This window comes from Lutra lutra, chromosome X (assembly GCF_902655055.1).
Source record: "Lutra lutra chromosome X, mLutLut1.2, whole genome shotgun sequence".
Lineage (NCBI taxonomy): Eukaryota > Metazoa > Chordata > Mammalia > Carnivora > Mustelidae > Lutra > Lutra lutra.
In genome coordinates this window covers 19,100,402-19,120,733 of record NC_062296.1, presented here as the reverse complement: position 1 = coordinate 19,120,733, position 20,332 = coordinate 19,100,402, and the positions used below count along the sequence as shown (strand labels likewise).

Sequence of the window (20,332 nt, the reverse complement as noted above, 5' to 3'; positions counted from 1 at the left end):
GTTTCCAGCTCTTGGTTTTGGATCAAGTCATGATCTCTGGGTTGGGGGATCAGCCCCATGTTGGGCTTGGCACTTAGTATGGAGTGTGCTTGAGATACTCTCCCTTTCCCTCTGTCCCTCCCTTCTAAAATAAATAAATAAATCTTTTTAAAAAATTACTTCACAGAGTAGTCTTCCCTAGCCATCCTGTGTAAAATTTCCAGCCCCTTGACCCCATCATTCATTATTCCCTTACCCTAATTTTACTCTCCTTCACAGAACCTAGCACCATCTGACATCATACTATTTATTTACTCCTCGGTCTCTTCTGTTGGAACACAAGCCCCTTGAGAGCAGGGATTTTTTTGTCTGCTTTATTCATCACCTGAATTCTCAGTGCTTAGAATGTGGTATCTGGCAAACCATAAGGAGATTTGGTCATTTTGTAAAAAATAAATTAATTCAATTAATAAAAATTTATTACATTTACATTACATTTCTTGAGACACCTTGGTTTTTGTTTGTTTGTTTAAGATTGATTGATTGATTTCCTCTCTGTCCCCAGTGTGGGGCTCGAATTCACGAGCCCAAGACCCAAGAGTCACACTCTTCCAACTGACCCAACCACGTGCCCCTCTTAAGACACTTAAAGTCTTGTGACCCAGAGGCTATTTCATGGCAGTCTGTTGGAATGGAAAGTCAAGCTAATTTTTTTCTCTCTCTCTTATATCAGGCTGACATTTGGTCACTGGGAATCACTGCTATTGAACTAGCCAAAGGAGAGCCACCTAACTCTGACATGCATCCGATGAGAGTTCTGTTCCTTATTCCAAAAAACAATCCTCCAACTCTCGTTGGAGACTTTACTAAGTCCTTTAAGGAGTTCATTGATGCTTGCCTGAACAAAGATCCGTCATTTGTGAGTATATATTGCTATTACTACTGTTTGGTTTTGATTATTAAATCTGCATAAGCAAATGGGGTTTTTCTGCAGTAAGGAATACAGTGACTGTGAAAATTGCCTAAGATCCTTCTAGGAACCTGATTCTTCCTTCTCTCTTGCTAGTTCTGTTCTTCCTTTTCTCCTTCCCCTGTGTCTTTTGCTCTTTCTCATGGTCCCTAGCTCCTTTATTCTGTTTCAAAGGGAAAGAAATTTGAGAAATAAAGTTCCTGTTACAGGAAGTCATTATTAAAGTACGCGTGTAACTATCCACAGTGATTTTTACTCAACTGTGTTTTCATTTTTCTTGAAAAGTGATGTGTGCATTTCACTTTTTAAAGAATTTAATGTTGAGAAATTCCAGCATATGAAGTCATATGCTTTTACTGAAGTCTAGCGAACTCTACTCATTTACCTGGCAGAATTGATCACAGTCGCTTTACTGTTTCTAAAATAAAGCTGCCTGGTGACTTCTAGAAGCTAGAACTGTACAAGAACTAAGTTCTTGATGTAACTGTTTTTATTTTTGTTTAAAGATTTTATTTATTTATTGGACAGACAGAGATCACAAGTAGGCAGAGAGGCAGGCAGAGAGAGAGGAGGAAGCAGGCTCCCCGCGGAGCAGAGAGCCCAATGCGGGGCTCGATCCCGGGACCCTGGGATCATGACCTGAGCCGAAGGCAGAGGCTTAACCCACTGAGCCACCCAGGCGCCCCGATGTAACTGTTTTTAAATTGAGAATGAATATTCTGATATTAGCAAAGCCCAAGGGGAGAAATAGCCCCTACAGCCCCTGGTGCTTGCATTTAGATGCTCGATGAATTAACAGGTGATGGAGAAAGGATTAATCTGGGGATCATATGTGTGTAGTTGATGATAAAATTACAGCCTTGCTAGTTGTCATCCATTTTTTTCAACTTACAGTAAATATAAGAGTATTTGAAAGCACTATTTAGAAACATTTTTCAATTTTTAACTTATCTTCAAAATCCTGCCATGTGTTTCTCTGCTTTTGAGAGATTCCTGCCTGCCAGTTTGCTGGTAGGTAGGCTACTGCTTTGCCCACTGGGCTTGAACAAATAGGTACCAAGGTAGTAAATTTAATTTGGTTGCCTTGAACCACTTCAAAAAGTAGAATTAGCTGTTTATTACCCATAGCATTTTAGTTATCCTCATGTTTGTAGACCTACTTTCCAGGTGTACCTTTTCTGCTTGATAATTGAAATAATTTTTTACCACCCCTTGTAATCATAAAGAGCCTGGAAGTATTCATGCATCCTTATTATTTTTCCCTAGCGTCCTACAGCAAAAGAACTTCTGAAACACAAATTCATTGTAAAAAATTCAAAGAAGACTTCTTATCTGACCGAACTGATAGATCGATTTAAGAGATGGAAGGCAGAAGGCCACAGTGATGATGAATCTGATTCCGAGGGCTCTGATTCGTATGTACAAATCATTTAATTTTTTATGTAGGTAGCTCATTCTAATATTGCCTGTCTTTTAACTAGTATCCACTGTGCTTTCTCTAGCATAAAATACAAACCTTGTTTCAGAGTTTTACTTTAGAAACTGTGGAAATCTTTCAAAATCACAGTCTGTGGAGTACAATGAATTTGGAAACTTTTTTTCTTAGAAGCGAATTGCTCTTGTTTTAAATGGTCTCGGTCTAACCCCTAGTGGATACTTGAGTATATTGCAAAATTTTGGAAAAAAAAATCGATCAAAAGTGTTAGATTAGTTTGCCTCAAGTGATAAGGTGCTATGTCTTCTCATACTTAGCGGGGGGGAACCTGCAGAATCCTTCTGGAGAACTGACCTCTGGGCCTTTCCCACCCCTTGGCCACATACTAAACTGTGATCAGACTGATACATTTAAATATTCATCTATATATGATTTCTACCCCCCTAAAAAAGTTCCACTGTTTTTCTGACTGCAGCATTGACATTGACATCTAAGATTCTAAGTCCGTACTTAATGTAGACCAGGGAAGTCTGTAGGTCACACCAGAATTTACTCTTCCACTGGCTGAATCGGCACAAAGGCAACACGAAATTTCTTCCGATAATATTCTCAGAGTCCTGCATTTATGAGAAATTGCCCTACTTTTTTTTTTTTTTAAAGATTTTATTTATCTGACAGAGAGAGATCACAAGTGGGCAGACAGGCAAGCAGAGAGAGAGAGAGGAGGAAGCAGGCTCCCCGCAGAGCAGAGAGCCCGATGTGGGACTCGATCCCAGGCCCCTGAGATCATGACCTGAGCTGAAGGCAGAGGCTTAACCACTGAGCCACCCAGGCACCCCGCCCTACTTTTGAAAAGAATAAAAAATACCAGGCTGATTCTTGTGCCCCTGTTGGTTTGTTGGCCATGGCTGTCCATGAAAGTGGTCCATGGAACTTTAAAAAAGAAGCAAAAGCCACACTCCAAGAGATCCTGATCTGGTCAGTGGGGAGGGATGGGGGCAGGCCTTTCTATGTGGTGAGAGGTCTCCACATGCCATTCTGATGCACGCTTAGGATTTGAGGACCACTGCCCTTCTTCAGTAGATAGTCTCCACCCAAAACTGAGAGCAGATGCTTTTAAATACTGTGATTCTTTATATATCAGAACAACTCTTCAGAGTCTGGCTGCATTGATTTGGTATCTTCACCAAGCTGAATAATTTAGGAACTTATATTAGTATTTTGGGCCATCTCTTTAGGGAATCCACCAGCAGAGAAAGTAATACTCATCCCGAATGGAGCTTTACCACCGTGCGAAAGAAGCCTGATCCAAAGAAACTCCAGAATGGGGCAGTATGTGCATGGCGGTGATCACTTTCTCTCGATAGGACTCTTGTGGACTAATGTAGTGAGATTGTGATGGCCAAAAATTACTAGAATTTAATACCACTAAACCCGTTTACCTCACTGTGTCCATAGAATGCTTCATGTGCCGTTAGTTTTGAGCTCATTAAGTAAAGGTCATGGGAGTCATTTAAGTGGCCATCGGTATGTTTTTAAATGCAACCTAGACATGCATAAACCCAGTGGAATCGTGGGTATCTGTTGTAATCCGGGAGGTTAGAGGTCTTCTGGATGATGGATGGGTGGGAAGGAAGCATGGAAACGTGCCTTATATTGAGTCTTTTGGGAGAGAGGTTTCCAGTTAGTCCTCACTTGTTAAAGAGTAAGAAAACCATGACTACTTACGTCAATTTCATCTGCATAATCTATATTGTTTGTTCCAAGGAGCAAGATCTCGTGCAAACGCTGAGCTGTTTGTCTATGATAATCACACCTGCATTTGCTGAAGTAAGTACGGATTCATTAGCTTTGGATATCTATGTTAAGAAGTCTGGAGATTTCAAATGTTATTACTATTGATCTTCCACAGCTTAAACAGCAGGATGAGAATAATGCTAGCAGGAATCAGGCAATTGAAGAACTTGAGAAAAGTATTGCTGTGGCCGAAGCCGCCTGTCCTGGCATCACAGATAAAATGGTGAAGAAATTAATTGAAAAATTTCAAAAGTAAGCTTCAAATGTCATTTAAGAAATTATTTTTACATTTTCTCTGGGATGTTTATGTTGCAATATGATTACCTTGATTCAGTCATTTCGGCTATTCTTAATTATTAAGTCCCTTCTTAATAGTCATATGCTTAAAACTACTTTATTTCTTGCTCATCTTAAACACGGGCTTTTGGAATTGTTTGGGTATTACAAGGTACTTTTCCCCCTGAAAGAAATGGCCTGTTTTGTTTTTTTTCTCCTCTGCCCGCTAGTTTGCCCGCTAGTAGGGGTACAGACAAAAGGTCACGGAGCGTATTTTTATTTGGGCCCTTATAAATACCATTTAGGAATGCTTTCATTCTTGCCAGTACCCTCATCACACTACTATTCACGTAGTTTCCAGTGCTGAAGTTCTTACGTTTAGCCCCCGTAAGAAAAGGGAAGGATTGTAAGTAGAGGAAGTCAGTACAGCCTACAAAAGGTTCATATGATTGACTTTAGTTTTCCACACGGTCTCAAATTGTTGGTTTAACTTTGTTCCCATTCAGTAAAGTTCATACATTTAATTTTTAAGTTCTCTTTTGAAACCAGACTTTTGTTTGCAAGCACACACATACATACACCTCCTTAGCTCCAACGGAATAAAGCAACCCTAATTCTAGTCTCAGTCCCATTATATATTGCTTCTCAGTGCATCTTTCTACTTGCTTGTATTTGTGATGCCACTGGGATCAAGTTGGAACAAACTATACGGCCTATAAAATCACACATTCTGATAGAGCTTCTATCTGATGAAGCCCATGTGTCCTCATACACTAGAGCTCCCCTTCAAAATCCCTTAGATAAGTCAGTTGGAATTCGTCAAATCAGAAACGGAAGGGATTTTGTTTTTAAGTGGGCCCCACACGGAGCCTGAACTCACAACCGTGAGATCAAGACCTGAGCTAGGATCAGGAGTCAGACACTTAACCACCTGAGCCACCCAGGTGCTCCACAGAAGAGATTTTTGAACTTCTTTATATTTTCACATCTACCTGATAAGATTCAGTAAAAGAATTTAGTTTGCTGAATCAGTACCTTTATTACAGAGTTCATACAGATGAGAAATACAAATGTGTATTTGTATATAGGTTTAAGTTTTTCTTCATTTTATAGGTGTTCAGCAGATGAATCCCCCTAAGGAACTTCTTACTGGCTTCTATTTCATACGGACCCAGAGAAACCCACCAAAGCTACTTCAAGCTTAACAGTGCTTAACTCATGAGCTCCATGTGCCTTTTGGATCTTTGCAACATTGAAGATTTGGAAGAAGCTCTTCAACTATTTTGTGATGGTGTTTATCATTTTATATTTTAAAGAGATTATTTTGTAAGGAATAACTTTTAATACTATAGTTTCACCTGTATTCTACTAAATGTTGAGATACAGTTTTGCTTTTAGGTATCATTATTACTTAAGTTACTGGGATGAATACCTTTCATGTTTTGATCTTTAGTTAACTGTACACTCATGAAACGTACAGGTCTTTCAAAGTCATCCTAAATACCGAATGTTTCCAAGTCATCAAGCATCAAAACTCTTAAAAAAAAAAAACACAAGCATATTCTAAAAAGGACTATTGGTGGGGAGGTAGAAACAAGTCATACTTTCTTAAAACTGAAGTTTTTAATAAGCTCTTGGAAATGAAACCTGAAAAGTATTGACTCCCTCTGCCAACTTGGGTTGATTTTCCAGGCAGCTCAGTGATGATCGCATTTGAGAGCCCTGTGTTTGAAGCATGTCTAGGCAACATGTAGCAGCGGAGGTACCTCTTGGTGTGTAGTATTGACCTTCTCTTGCAGAAGAGGCAGTTAACCCTTATTTAACGTGGTTGGAAATTTCAAGCAATACTAATTAACCAAGGATGGGTTTTTGGCAATCCTGGAGGAATTTGTCAGGCTTCATTTTTAAAGTCTTCAACTCATATCACATACTATATGCTTGGATTTGGGGAGCTTAAGTAAGAGCTGTTATTCGTGTGATTAAGTACCTGATCAACAGGTATGAATATACCTTAGACACCAGCATATTATCGTCATGGTAGTGAAGTGTCCTATAAACTATTTATACATTTTTGTTCTTCGTAATTATCCAGTACAAAAAGCATCATTTGTTCATTTTTGAAAGGTTATTTAAATAAGCATTTTCTAGTTCATGTGAAAATAACCATAGTACAGGATGACCTATGTCCATAGAGAAGTTGTTAGACTGTACAGTTAACTTCCAGTTATATTTATGGTTACTGTTACATGGGTAATACCTTTTTTCTTTAAAGCCCAGTATATATATTATGCCTGCCTAAGTTCCGAACTGGGGCTATATTTCAGTAGTTGTAGAATTATTGATATTTTAACGTTTTGTTGTTTGGATTCTGCACAGTTTGGTTTTTGCACCAAAGTCATTTCTAAAAATCTGAATAATTGCCAAATATTAGAAGAAACGTGTCCTTCAAGTAGAGAATACTGTTTTTACTCAAAGCGGCCATTACCTCTTCTCTTTCTGTAATCATTCAGACACTTGAGTAAGTCGTGGTCATGTCATATGCCAAGAAAGTTCTTTCCATTGGTGCCGATACTGTGACAATTCCTTTTAATGCATTGTATTTTGAAGTAATGGTTCAGTTGAAATTTTCACCTTCTATGTGACTGAAACGCAGTTTCAGTTCGTAATCTATTAGAGGTCTAGAAATAATTTTGCAACTCATATCATGGGTTAAATGAATATTTTTGTAAAAACAAAAGCAGTGAATTTATAAATGGATTATTTGAAACTTTACAACACAGCTGCATCATGGATAGGAATCATAATTGCTTATTCATTAGAGTTATTAGTCCTGTAAACTGTGTCTAGGTGAAGCATACTCCAGTGTTGTGGGGGATTTAAAAATAAATATTTAAATTTCATGGTCCTTAGCGTCTGTTTTCTCCAGGTGGGGATATGAGGTGGAATTTTTATTGTTTGAAATTTTGTCTCCTCTGCCTTTTAATTTGTTGTTGGAACTTGAACACCAGCATCTCCATTGAAAACTAGAAGGTATTCTTCTCACTGAAGCACTGATGGTAGTTACAGTGCGTATCTGTCCCCCTGTCCTGGCACAATTATTGGTAGAGTCGTCTTTCGCTCAGAAATGCCCTAGGTTGGACAATACATTGTGTGGTCACCCCAACTATAGTTTTATTAGGAAGTCATACACAGATTTGAACCCTATAGTTCTCTGGGGAAAAGAAATTTCACAAAGACTTCCAGAAATTGAGAGCTTAAAGGAATTTGAGTTTTTCCTAGGGAAAAACTCAAGGATGAACTTAACTGTAGCTCTGAGAATCTATAGGATTGGGGCGCCTGGGCAACTCAGTCGTTAAGCATCTGCGTTCGGCTCAGGTCATGGTCCCAGGGTCCTGGGGTCAAGCCCCACATTGGGCTCCCTGGCTTGGGCGGGAAGCCTGCTCCTCCCTCTCCTACTCCCCCTGCTTGTGTTCCCTTTCTTGCTGTGTCTCTCTTTGTCAAATAAATAAAATCTTTCTAAAAAAAAGAATCTATAGGATTAACATATAGGTGACTAGGCTTCAATATATTCTTATGTTTACATCACTTTTTTATATTCATGTTACTGGGTAGGAGCAGGGAAGAAAGTGCTAGAGTGTGGGAAAGGGTTAGAGAAAGGTGTATTAAAAGGAATTTTTCTGATACAAGGACTAGGAAAGTAATACCATGATGCAAGCTATATATACATTTATATATTGCTACATATGATATATATTTATATTTCTAAATATTTATTTATATATTACATAAATGTATATTGAGCTTGCATTTTGGCACCTGGGTGGCTCAGTTGGTTAAGTGTCTGCCTTCAGCTCAAGTCATGATCCCAGAATCCTGGGATCAAGCCCCGCATCATTGGGCTCCCGGCTCAATGGGGCATCTGCTTCTCCCTGTCCCTCTGCCCTTCCCCCTCCACTCCTGCTCCCTCACTCATTCTCTCCCTCTCATCAATAGCTTGCTTATATAATTGCATCGTTTCTTTGAAGTTAGTACCTACCATTATCTTGTAAATATGTTGTACTTAACATTAAAATCAATGAACAAAAGTGCTCAAATGGAATATTGGACCTTCCAGGGGGAATAGTAGGGAAATTTTGAATGGGTCAAGAATAGAATCTTGGTTCATGAACTCAGTCTGGTTTTGGCACTATCCTTTTTCTCATCAACTACCCCAATTCTACAACTTCTCCTTCCCCAATTCTACATTTTCACCTGTCTCCTTCCTTTTTCTTGTTCTCTAACTGTCCCTTCCCTTGATAAAAGACCAGAACCAGTCATTTCTGAAATTGACTAAAACAAAATGAAGATCATACTTGCAATTGATTTTTTTAGTAAATGGATTTCCATCACTCTTTATTAAAATGCCATTCATCTCATTTCCTTGCCTACATACATGCAGCAAGAGATGGCAAAACAATAAAGTCTTACAGGAGAAAGTAGAGAAACCAACATGTAAACTTCTATCTGTCACTACATATAATAGTTAAGAGTAGAGAAGTAGTAAGTCAAACGTCATAATCTTCATTGGGCATCTATCTGGCTTTAGAAATTGACCAATTCATGAATTTCCAGGGTTTAGAATGCTTCCAAGTCCTAGATGCATCTGATGGGAGGTTCTATGCCACCATCTTGTTCTTGAGGTATAGGATGGCCATGTTCCCCCTTACATATGTTACAAAAATTGAAGTCTTTAACATACAACAGGACCATTTTTACGGGAACCTTTAGTCACAGTATGGCTTAAAAACAAAATGACCAACACAGTCACAATCTACCAAATCACTAAAGGACATCAGAGGCCAATGCTATGCCAACCCATACTGTCAACATCATACAGTGTTGACAGTCACCGATGTCTCTATGGGGAAATGTATAATGCAGATGACAGGTAGCCACCTCGCCCCACCACAGTGCTGGTGAGGAGAGGGTATGTTCTGGAGCCCCTTTAGAGGAAACTGAAGAGGGGAGCTTGAGGAACGAGGCAGCAGCTGGGTCTTTCCTGAGCTAGGTGCCCAAACATAGCCGATCCCCTCATTACCAATGAAGGATAACTAAGAAAATGGTTTGTGCAGAAGGTTCCTTATTTTTTACCTAAGTTGGCAACGTGGAACTGACCCAGAAATGTTCACTGAGTTCACACTTTCAAGCTAAAAAGTAATTACATGGTTTTAACAAAGTCCTTTCTTCAGCAGTTGGCATATTGAAAGAAACACCTTCATCCTCTTCATCAAGCTGTAGACTACCAGAAGACAAGCGGATTCTGGCCATGGGCGACCTGATTCCTTTGCCATACAAAGAGTAGTAGTCTGGTTTAAGAATTTCTGATTCCGAATCACTGGATTCACTAGCTACGTACCTTTCTGCTGCTCCCTGATCCATTAAAACTGTTGGAAACTCCTGCTCTGCAAACATATATGTAAAAAGGTCAGCTTTTCGACTCAGAGTAGGACAAGGCCCTAAAGGTCTAAATTCGGACCCAAAAGGAAAACGGATCGTTTTCATGTCTGACTGGCTCTGGGATCGCTTGGGGGTTTGGTCTTGAATGCTGTATGCAAACGCATCTTCTAAATTTGGGTCTTCTGCTTCCAGATCTACGTTGATGTTGCTCCTCCCACTAGTCCTGGCCATAGCTTCTTGGAGTTCTTGAGAGTCTTGCTGAAAGCTCTTCATTCTAACATTCCTTGGGCTTCTTTTGGCTGGCTTCATTGCAGTGGGCTCTAGACAGCTGTCTGGCCTTTCCCTTTCCTCTGCCATGACTGGAGACCGTCTGGGCACCTGGGGTGGTCTGTCCACATAAAAAAAGACTTGGGGAGGCATAATATCAACCTGCTGTCCAGTGCAAGGAATATAGGGCACATCTGTGTAAGTTAGCTGCCTTGCTGGACTCACTTTGCTTGCAAGGCCAGAAGATGTGCTCATGTACTTGTCAGCAAACTTACAGCTTGGTTGGAAGGAGCTCAGAGGACTCCTTTCCTCAAAGTAGTCTCTGGGATCCGGGTCAGTACTAAAGACAGGGTCTGTATAAATAAAAGGGAAAGAGGAACTGCTTTGGGACTGGTGTAACAGTGTGGGATCCGCCTCTGGTTTGGAACGCTCCAGCTCCGCTGCAAACGTCACCTCCACTGCGGAGTTCCTCCTCCTACCGTCGAGCACGGGCTCCGACGCGTGCCCTCCATTCACATTTCTGTAATACCCACCGCCGTATGCTAGTCTCAGATCTTCCACCTTGAGAGAAAGGACACGTTGGTGAAAGAAGAGAAAAGCCATTTGCTTGGGGGTGGGGCAGGGATCTCAACTCGCCTTGAATTTCACGAAGGTATTTTCACAAGGTCATCTCAACTCCATGTTCTAGTCCAAGTTGGTGAATGTATACAGAAAGGGAAATACCTTGTACCATATCCCAATCCTTGTGCTAAAGAATACCCACGACAGTCTCCTTTCTGACTGCCATCCCACTCCTTGCCTCTTGAGTTCTCCATGTACTTCCGCTGGCATGGTACTTCAGGCAGAATGGTTTAGTAGCTCATTTATAAAAGAGCCAGGGGTTCTGCTTTCGAGTTCTGGCTCTGCCTTGGGACTTCAGGTGGATCTCCTGACCTCCCTGCTCTAGCATCCTCCCTATTCTCTGTAAAATGGTGGGAAGGAGGGCTACAAATGGCACCAGAGGGTCACATAGTTAGATGGCATTATACCTCCGTGAGGTCTTTGAGATAAAAACTGCCTATGATTTGAATGAAGACATGAGAGGTTGTGAGACCTATAATTTTTTCTTTTTAGGGAGAGCAAAAGAAAAATAATTAACATGGTTAATGCTTATAAAACTCAAATGAAGCCATCATCTCACGGTTCCAGGAGAATAGCACTTTGTTCTTAAATTAAGTGACAAAATTACACGACAAGAGTACTTTAAAACGTTAACCCAAGACCTTAAAGCTTCCTCTGAGCCTTAAAATTTTTCATTAGGTAAAAAAAAGAAAAGAGCTTTTAGTTTAAAAAATTCAAAGCCACAGAAATTCACTTGGATCCGCATTTTACATGACGTTAGCAATACAAGTTGCAATTTAGAGATGTGCCAGATGCTTTCAGTCCATAAGGTGCCCACCAGTGGTAATTTATTAAATGGTCTTCTATTGGCTGGAAAGATTGAGCTAACAGACCTCCTGAGGAGGCTAGCCTACTCAGAGTCACCTTTTCACACACCGGGAGGTTTCTGGCAGAATCAATTCTTAAAAGCATTTCACATGTAGATGCAGTACATTTATCTAAAGAAGAAGGGATTCTCAGAAACCTTACTTGTTTTGACACATCAGAGAGGAGGTCTGGTGAGGACCGGCACTGTCGCTCATGGTACTGAGATGGGTAATGTTTCCTGTAATCCAGAAAAGGAAGGAATTGAAATGGTCTACAGGCACATAGAGAATACATAGAAATCTCTACATTCGGCTTCAAATCAACATGAGAGAGAGAGAAAATCCCGTACCTCTCAAATGGCAAGCTCGTCAACCTCCCTTTCTTTCCATATTCCAAAAGCTGCCGTTGGGTCCTTCCACTGTGATTAAGAATGCGATAGATATTTTAGTAACACCACTCATAAGCCAGTAGACTACTAAAACTCCAAAGCTTCAATTACTATTGAAGTCAAGTGTCCCCATGAATGACATATGCCATGAATGGCTGACCATCACAGTAATGATAACTACCCGCTTTTTCAACTATCAGGCCTAGAGCAACCTCAACTACTCAGAACCCAGAAGATTTTTAAAAGCTTCGGAACAGGACTATATCACAGTTAAAAATTCTGGCCTTGAAAACAAACTGACTTTCCTATAAAGGCCTTTTCCCTACCTGCAAATTTACATACAATTTCTAATAAAGCTATTTAGCTGGTTTTCCAACTCCTGACAGAAGAAAAACAGCTAACTAAATAGTAAAAGATGTTTGTTCCAGACAGACATACACCAGCAAAGAAAGCCAGCTGACAGCTGGGAGAAACACAAGAGCCAAAAAAAAATCAGGAAAAATAATAAAATAAAATAATAATAAAATATTTTAAAAATAATAAAACCCAACAAGTCTGAGCCATTTATCACTGAGGTACATGCCTCCCCCGCCCCGACCCAGGGGCCATCACTGGACCACAGCTCCCCGCAGAGGATCATAAGTGACGTTTATAATAAATCTGGTCGTTAAGAAAAGGGCAAAATATGCCCAGTATCATCTGTTTAAGAAGGTGGGGATTTGTAAAACACATCTTGGAAAGATTCCATCAAAAAATACCTATGTCGGGGCACCTGGGTGGCTCAGTGGGTTAAGCCTCTGCCTTCGGCTCGGGTCATGATCTCAGGGTTCTGGGATCGAGCCCCGCATCGGGCTCTCTGCTCAGCAGTGAGCCTGCTTCCTCCTCTCTCTGCCTGCCTCTCTGCCTACTTGTGATCTCTCTCTCTCTCTCTCTCTCTCTCTCTCTGTCAAATAAAAAAAAATACCTATGTTTTTGAGATCTCAATTCCACTGTTTGAAAATCCCCTATGGGAAACATTCAATTAGGAGGGTTTTGTTTCGTTTCGTTTCGTTTTGTTTTGTTTTAAATCTTAGCTAAGAGTTTTGAAGGCTTCTTCCAAAGAATTCCTAGGCTGGTGCATTCACGTAAAAATCAGATCTTATTTTGACCTTGCTTCCATTCCTCCAAAGTGTCACCTGAGCCAAGGAGCCTCTACCACCATATAGCTCGGAGTTTGGCCTCCCTGAGCTCCTCCAAGACTGTCTCCCCACCAATCTTGCCCAACCATCACCAAACAGATGGTGTTGAGCTTTCCTTCCCATACCTTGCATGTAAGTTGCGATATAAGGAAAACTATAGGTTCATTAAATACATCTTCTCAAACAGCATAAATTCCCGCCGATCCTTGCCAATATTCTGATCTAGCCCCTAAACTAGGGTGCTTCCCTCCTCTGGCCTCCCCCTTAGGAAATATGGACCTCAGGTGTCACACAGAGAAGGAGCAGTAAAGGGGATTCTTTATTGCTTCTAGAATTGAATGCCTCCCACTGCCTTCCACACTACTGAAAAGAAGTTGTGTGTCCCGTTTGCTTATGTGCAATATTTCATTACCTATAGCGGAAACTGGAACCCTTACTGCACAGTAGGGTTTTGGGCTTGGATTTGGGCTCTTCAGAAAGTCTGAAGAAAGCATGGTACTCCACACAGGTCTTCCAGAAAGCCTTGCAGGCATCTCGGCTGGCCATGGTGAACTCCAAGGTGTCCTTGCACAACACCTGTGTAAACCAATTTCCATCAAGCCAAACATCCTTCAAGACTATCAAAGAACTTCGATTCCTAATGTTTTCCAAACGATTGGTTCAGGGGCCCATGCAGCTTCTGATTTTCCACTTGGCTCCCTACAGTCTTCACACCTACTAAAACCAAACGATTGGCAACCTTCCGAGGAACAGACATGGCCAATGCTCAAAAACAGAGCCTTCTCTGAGAAGCCAATCTTGCTCTGGAGCCCCCACACCTCAAATGCGTTTTTACCCCCTCTTCTCTGCCAGGAACATTTTTATGAAGTTGTAAATTAGGTTAAAATGAACATCAAAGGACATCGTTTCAAGGTGACAAGAAGTTATAAATGGCCAACAGGAAACAGGGGGAGGAGGTGATTTCCTTATAGATGGTAGGCTTTATAGGATGATTACATGTATAGCAGTCTTTCCAACATACCAGCTAGAAACACTTCGCCCTCCCTATGCTGCCTTGTTCTATGATGCTCTGTGTTGCTCATTTAGCACGTCTTCATCTGCTCCAGGGGAGCTTAGCCTTTCAGACCTAAAGGTTAAGTTTTCCCCATACCCCAACCCACTTTATGACCCCCATTTGCGCATGTGTGCATGCAGCCCTGTTTCCTGCTGATTCCCCCCTTCCCTCATTCCTTTCCAGGTTCCCACATGCAGCCCTGGGACACTCCCTGAGTTTTACACTGGAGACAGTCTCCTGAACTGCTCAAATGAACACTTTTGTGTGAGGCTAAGATCCAGAGAATGAAGGCCATACTACAGCATCTTCTGAAAGTCAAAAAATGAGCTGATACACATTTTCATTTCCTTTAGAGTCACAAAGCATCCTTTCTAGCACCTTTGTCATACCCTGTACAATCCAGCCTTGATCCATAAGAGCTGCTTTTGCCTAATCTATACCCCACACCCCCCCCCATACCGCATCCTGCTTTGGCAAATAATAGGTGTTCAATTATTTGGCACGTACTCAGTGTTCAGTTGTTTTTGTTTAAGGAAAGGAGACAAAAATATAAAATGGGGCAGATAACAGCAATTAAACATGTCCGTAGTCCTAGATCTGGTCACTTGAATTTGACTTATCAAATCCTTGGGGGAAAAACATGGTTTTTAAGGAGACTTGGCCTTCATTTCAGCCACCCCATTTTCCGACATAGTTTATTCATTCTGAACTGCCGATAGGATTCCTTGGTGTTTTGCCTTGAGTAAAAATATGACTCATGCTCCGGTTTATTTATGTAGAGGCAAAAAAGGGAGTACCTCACCCCTCAGCTTTCACCACTCACATTTAGACCATTTGCTGAAACAACCAAGAAATCCCAAGTGAACAGAAAGTAAAAGAATTTATTAGAAACTACTTACCAAGATGTTGGCATGAAGTTTGATGAGAAAATGCTTTCTTTTAAAACTCAACTTGCGAATTTTAGCCCAGTTGAAAGTATTGATCTTTGTATTGCCCTGTAATGACATGCATGGCAGATTTGAAGGTGAATGTCAGCACAAGCTGGTTTGGAAGACAACGAGAACCTGGTAGAAAACGCACCTCATGCATGGGACCATCCCACCTCTTGCACAGGATGATCCTGTTGTACTAGGTAGGAGCTGTGGGCAAAGAAGTTATTCCAGGGGGACATAAGACTGTTCTGAAATGCAAGCAAGAAGGGGTTCACGTGGGAAAGTTCTCCAGCCAGGATAGGGAGACCACGGGAGGAGGGGATGACTAGAGTCGGTTCTCTAACTGCACCCCCTTCCTATGTTTTCAGATTCAACTGCCACCGCATTTACTCGAATACGTTCCAGAACTTCTCACTGCAGGCATCATCAAGTCTAAACACGTTTGGCTGGGGTGTCCTGCCTCAGCTGTATTGAACATCCAGCCTTCCATCCCGCTAATCCTAGAAAACACCCTTCCATCCAACTCTGTACCTTCCCTCCCAGAGGGCTCGTCATTCTCCTTACCCAGAATTGCCTTCCCCGTAGTCAAGCTGTCTCACCAGTCGGCTAGCACCCCCTTCTAAAATATTCTGTATAACTATCCATTTCTAACTGCTCTGAACGCCTTGGGCTCTTCTGGACTGCTCAAACCATTTAGCTCTTTTGGGTGGTTGGTTGGTTGGTTGGCTGGTTGGTCAGTTGCTTGACGTTTGTTTCTTTAAATGGTCCAAAAATCAAAGGTATACAAAAAATATACACATCGAGAAGTCTCACTCCCACCACCATCATTCCTATATCTGTCCCTCTGTACCCATCTATCCATTCTCTATGGATAACCACATTTATTAGTTTGTTATGTATGCTTGTTGTGCAGCTTCACGTGTGTAGGATAGATTAGCTTTGGATTACTTATTACTGATATTGATCACTATTTCTCTGGCCTAAATTGTGAGAATCTTAATGACCTGAGCCATAGGTCATGCTTAATGTTAGTCTGTTGACCGTGCCATCCTTTACCCTTCTCCGGGCCTTTGTCTTTGTGCCCTTTATCTGGAATCCACGCCCCGCCCCCAGCCCCTGCCAACCCTATCTCTTTGATCTGGACAACTTCCTACTGTCTTGTCTTAAATTTTTTTAAGTTTATTTATTTACTTATTTTTAGTCATCTCTCCACCCAACATGAGGCTTGAACTCATGACCCCAAGATCAAGAGTCACAAGCTCTTCCAACTGAACCAGGCAGGGGACCCCTTAGCTCAAATGTTAAACCCTTTTCACATGCGTTACCTTAGCACCCCATACTTCTTCGAAAACAAATACATGGCATTTGCTTAAAATTACTTGTTTCATTGTCCGTCTTCCCCCTATTAGAATGCAAGGTCCATGGGGCGCCTTCGTGGCTCAGCCAGCTGAGCATCCGACTCTTGATTTTGGCTCAGGTCACGATCTCAGGGTGCTGGGATTGAGTCCCATGTCGGGTTCTGCACTCAGCAGGGAATCTGCTTGAGGATTCTCTCTTCTGCCCCTCCCCCTGCTTACATTTTCTCTCTCTCTCTCTCTCTCTCTCTCTCAAATAAATACATCAATACATCTTTTAAGAAAAGAAAGACTTTGTCAGCATCCCTCCTGTTTACCTCTGCAGCTCTAGTATCCGGCACTGGCTAGCTATACAGTAACTATACCGACAGAAGGATGAATGAATCAAGGAATAGTGCCGCCAGACTCTGTAAATATACTCAAGCCCATTGAATTGAAAAATTAAACCAGATGAATTCTAGATTATGCAAATTACATCTCAATAAAGCTGGGTTTGAGTTTTGTTTTTTTTTTTAAAGAATAACACAATACCGAACACATACAAAGTACTCGGTACACAAGTATTCTTAGACTGCATTTGGGGTAGGACAAAATAGACTGGCTACTTTATTCCACACTGTCCACAGAAATGCTCGGGCTGGAAGAGCTCCCAACTAACATGATGGCCTTGCTCCCCTCCCCTGCCCCATTTTCTCCCACGCCATAGGAAACGACAAGGACTGATGGGGGGCAGTTAGAGTAGAATGGGTCAAATTCCTTCCTAGGGGAACACTTATTCCTGTGACCCATTGGGTCTTTTGCCCACCTGTGTGACTCTCATGCTGCAAAGTTTACAACCCGAAACATGAGAAGGCCAAGATGGTTCTAGCCGAGTCTGCACCTGACCTGTTTGTGACTTTCTTTGGAGCTCTCATTTGGTCTCTTTGGGTTGTTTCTGGTGGATCTGGACAAGGTGGGTGCACTTAGTGTCATAGCCAAAGCTTTTAGGATGCCAAAATCCATATTCATATTTAGGGTCTAAGAGTTCCAAAGGGCCTCTTGACTTTTTCCACCACGCCGGCCCGATCCAATGATCCTCAGAGTCAAATCAGTCCGTCAAAGACCACAAATGGAGGCAAAGCCCAGGCAGGCAAGAATTTGGACACGGGACGCTCATAAGCATCCCCTCCCTTTCTGGCTGGTGGTAGGACTGAGGGGCAAGGTCACCCAAGTTTGAGCCAAGATAACCCCCAAAGCCACAGGACTTAGAAGGAAATGGTTGTTACCCGTAACACCAGTACTCCCATGTGAGCGACAGCCAGGTGGATCTGCGTGCCTTCGCCGTCGCTGGCAGGGTGAGGCCTGATGCCGTACATATCCAGCTTCCTCGCTACATCCAGTAGCAGGATGTCAGATTCCGCAGGGCTCCTGCCACTGCAAAGGGAAAGAATTTATGAGCTTAATAAATGCAGCAAGAATGCCACCTCCTCCCTAAGGGATCTGGGAGGAGCTCAGTGTTTTCTTGAGCCCGGAGCTTCTCTGACTTAAGGACTTGCTTTTAAGAGCCTGACCCCAGCTGTCCCATTCCCTGCTGGTAGAAGCGGGTACTGGTTGAAGGACTCACACGTGCTTCTGATGAAAGTGCACAATCTTGCTCTCTAAACAGTCCTGGTTCGGTAAGTAGCGGGTTTGTGCCAAGTGTTTCTTGTCTGTTTCTTCATGAAAGTCTCCCAGTTCTGCTGCATGACGGAGAGGTGACATTTTTCACATTAGCATTGGGGGATTTAGCAACGGAGCACTCAGCAGACCCTCCAACCTCCCCAAACAGCCTTTTCTTTGCAGCCAGTGCAGCCCTAGGCCCCCTACTCCGTGCTTTATATGTATTTATGTTTTAGGATAGGGGGGGAATTAACTGGATCTTTTTTATTTTTTTAAAGATTTTATTTACTTATTTACTTACTTATTTATTTGACAGAGAGAGAGAGAGACAAACAGACAGATAAGCAGGGGTAATGGAAGAGGAAGAAGCAGGCTTCCTTCTGAGCTGGGAGCCCGACGCAGGGCTTGAGTCCCAGGACCCCGGGATCACAACCTGAGCTGAAGGCAGACACTTAACGACTGAGCCACCCAGGTGCCCCATAACTGGGTCTTTTTCAAATCAGAAGCAGTGGGTTGCCATGAAGTCTCGGTATAGTAAATCATAGGCACAGTGTATGTCTTAAAGGCTCCAGGATCACAGATGAATATTTCTTTGGTTCCTTCTTCCACACTCTGTTTCTGGTCTTTTTCTTCTCACCAGTGCCTATTATGGGTTGAACTGGGTGCCGCCACCCCCTGCCCACCACGGAAGTGGAAGTCCTAAACCCCATAGCTCAGAACGTGACTATATTCAGAGATAGGGCCTATAAAGAAGGGATTAAGTTAAAATGAGTCAGTAGGGTGGGCCCTAAGTGAGTTGGACCTGGTGTCCTTAGAAGAAGAGGAAATTTGACCCTGCAGAGAAACACCAGGAACCCGGTACCTGGAGGAAAGGGCGGGTGAGGATGCGTCCAGACATTTCTGCCGTTTAAGCCACCTGGTTCCTGGTGTTTTATTATAGCAACCCTAGCAAACTCACACGGGTCCCTAATCTCACTCTACCCTGATTGTGCATTATCAGAAAAGGAGACTATGAATGCCAAGTACAAATGCATCACTATGGGCGAAACGAGCAAAACCCCAGCTATCCAGAATGCCCAGTAAATGAATCATTCTGGAAATCATTCTGGCTTTCCCAAATCATTGGCAGCTTATCCCTGATCATAATCTTCTCATCTCTAGATGTCTCTAGCTTATTGTTATAAACACCTGTCACAGCACAATGCCTACAAAGGTGATTGAGGTATACAGGATTATCTGCTCCTATAGTTAATGGCTTCAAAATCTTTCAATTTTTGAATTACTGGGTCTTCCTTATAATTTTTATGCCTTTTCCCTCTCTGTCAGATTGGTATGAATCACTTCTTGGTTACTGACTTCTCCCGAAAAGGTCTCCACACTTGGTCATAATTAGGATTCCTAACCAAGAACATAGATATCCAAAACAATTGGCATTTTATGAATTGTAAGAGTAAATACATTCTCCATGGAATCCTGTGACTAAAATAGATGGATATGGGACACTGATTTTGAGGGATGGAAACTTACTTCCTCTTTTTTCTTTTTTTCTATTACATTTCTTTAAAAGATTTTAATTTATTTATTTGACAGAGAGAAACACACAGCAAGAGAGGGAACACAAGCAGGGGGAGTGGGAGAGAGAGAGGCAGGCTTCCCGCTGAGCAGGGAGCCTGATGCAGGGCTCCATCTCAGGACCCTGGGATCATGACCTGAGCCGAAGGTGGACGCTTAAAACTGAGCCACCCAGGCGCCCCTCTATTACATTTTAGACAGATGACATGTTCACCAACATGCTCATGACAAATGAGGTATGTATGTATATAAGTCACATTATATAAAAATCCTCATAAACAAGTTCTTTTTAAAAAGGCCAGATCAATGGCTTTTTAATTTATTTTTTTGCCAAAATTGATAAATGTACAAATCTCATTAAAACACAATCAGGCCCATATGATTTCACTGATTCATTCTATCAAATATTCAAAGAAGATATGAAGACCAATTCTTCACAAACTCTCCCAAAAAATAGAAAAAAATACGAATTCATTCTATGAGGGCTGTATTACTCAGATACCCAAACCAGACAAAGTCATCATAAGGAAACTATGGATCAATATACCTCATGAATACAGAGGCAAAAATCCTCAACAAAATCCTAGT

At 41.8% G+C, this 20,332-nt stretch overlaps 2 protein-coding genes across 2 annotated transcripts in view; one reads left to right on the top strand and one right to left on the bottom strand.

Moving 5' to 3' along the window:
* STK26 (serine/threonine kinase 26) overlaps window positions 1-7,362 on the top strand; it is a 53,243-nt gene extending 45,881 nt beyond the window's left edge. The window contains exons 7-12 of the mRNA XM_047716178.1: window positions 713-898; window positions 2,216-2,364; window positions 3,623-3,716; window positions 4,152-4,214; window positions 4,297-4,433; window positions 5,571-7,362. Of these exons, the coding sequence (XP_047572134.1) occupies window positions 713-898; window positions 2,216-2,364; window positions 3,623-3,716; window positions 4,152-4,214; window positions 4,297-4,433; window positions 5,571-5,595 (654 nt within the window). The 3' untranslated portion in view covers window positions 5,596-7,362. The remainder of the gene's footprint in view (window positions 1-712; window positions 899-2,215; window positions 2,365-3,622; window positions 3,717-4,151; window positions 4,215-4,296; window positions 4,434-5,570) is intronic.
* A 1,473-nt stretch (window positions 7,363-8,835) lies between these two features.
* The window catches only part of FRMD7 (FERM domain containing 7), a 47,450-nt gene continuing 35,953 nt past the window's right edge, over window positions 8,836-20,332 (bottom strand). The window contains exons 6-12 of the mRNA XM_047715901.1: window positions 18,138-18,252; window positions 17,800-17,947; window positions 15,147-15,242; window positions 13,606-13,769; window positions 11,977-12,045; window positions 11,790-11,865; window positions 8,836-10,721 (exon numbers count right to left, since the gene is read on the bottom strand). Of these exons, the coding sequence (XP_047571857.1) occupies window positions 9,639-10,721; window positions 11,790-11,865; window positions 11,977-12,045; window positions 13,606-13,769; window positions 15,147-15,242; window positions 17,800-17,947; window positions 18,138-18,252 (1,751 nt within the window). The 3' untranslated portion in view covers window positions 8,836-9,638. The remainder of the gene's footprint in view (window positions 10,722-11,789; window positions 11,866-11,976; window positions 12,046-13,605; window positions 13,770-15,146; window positions 15,243-17,799; window positions 17,948-18,137; window positions 18,253-20,332) is intronic.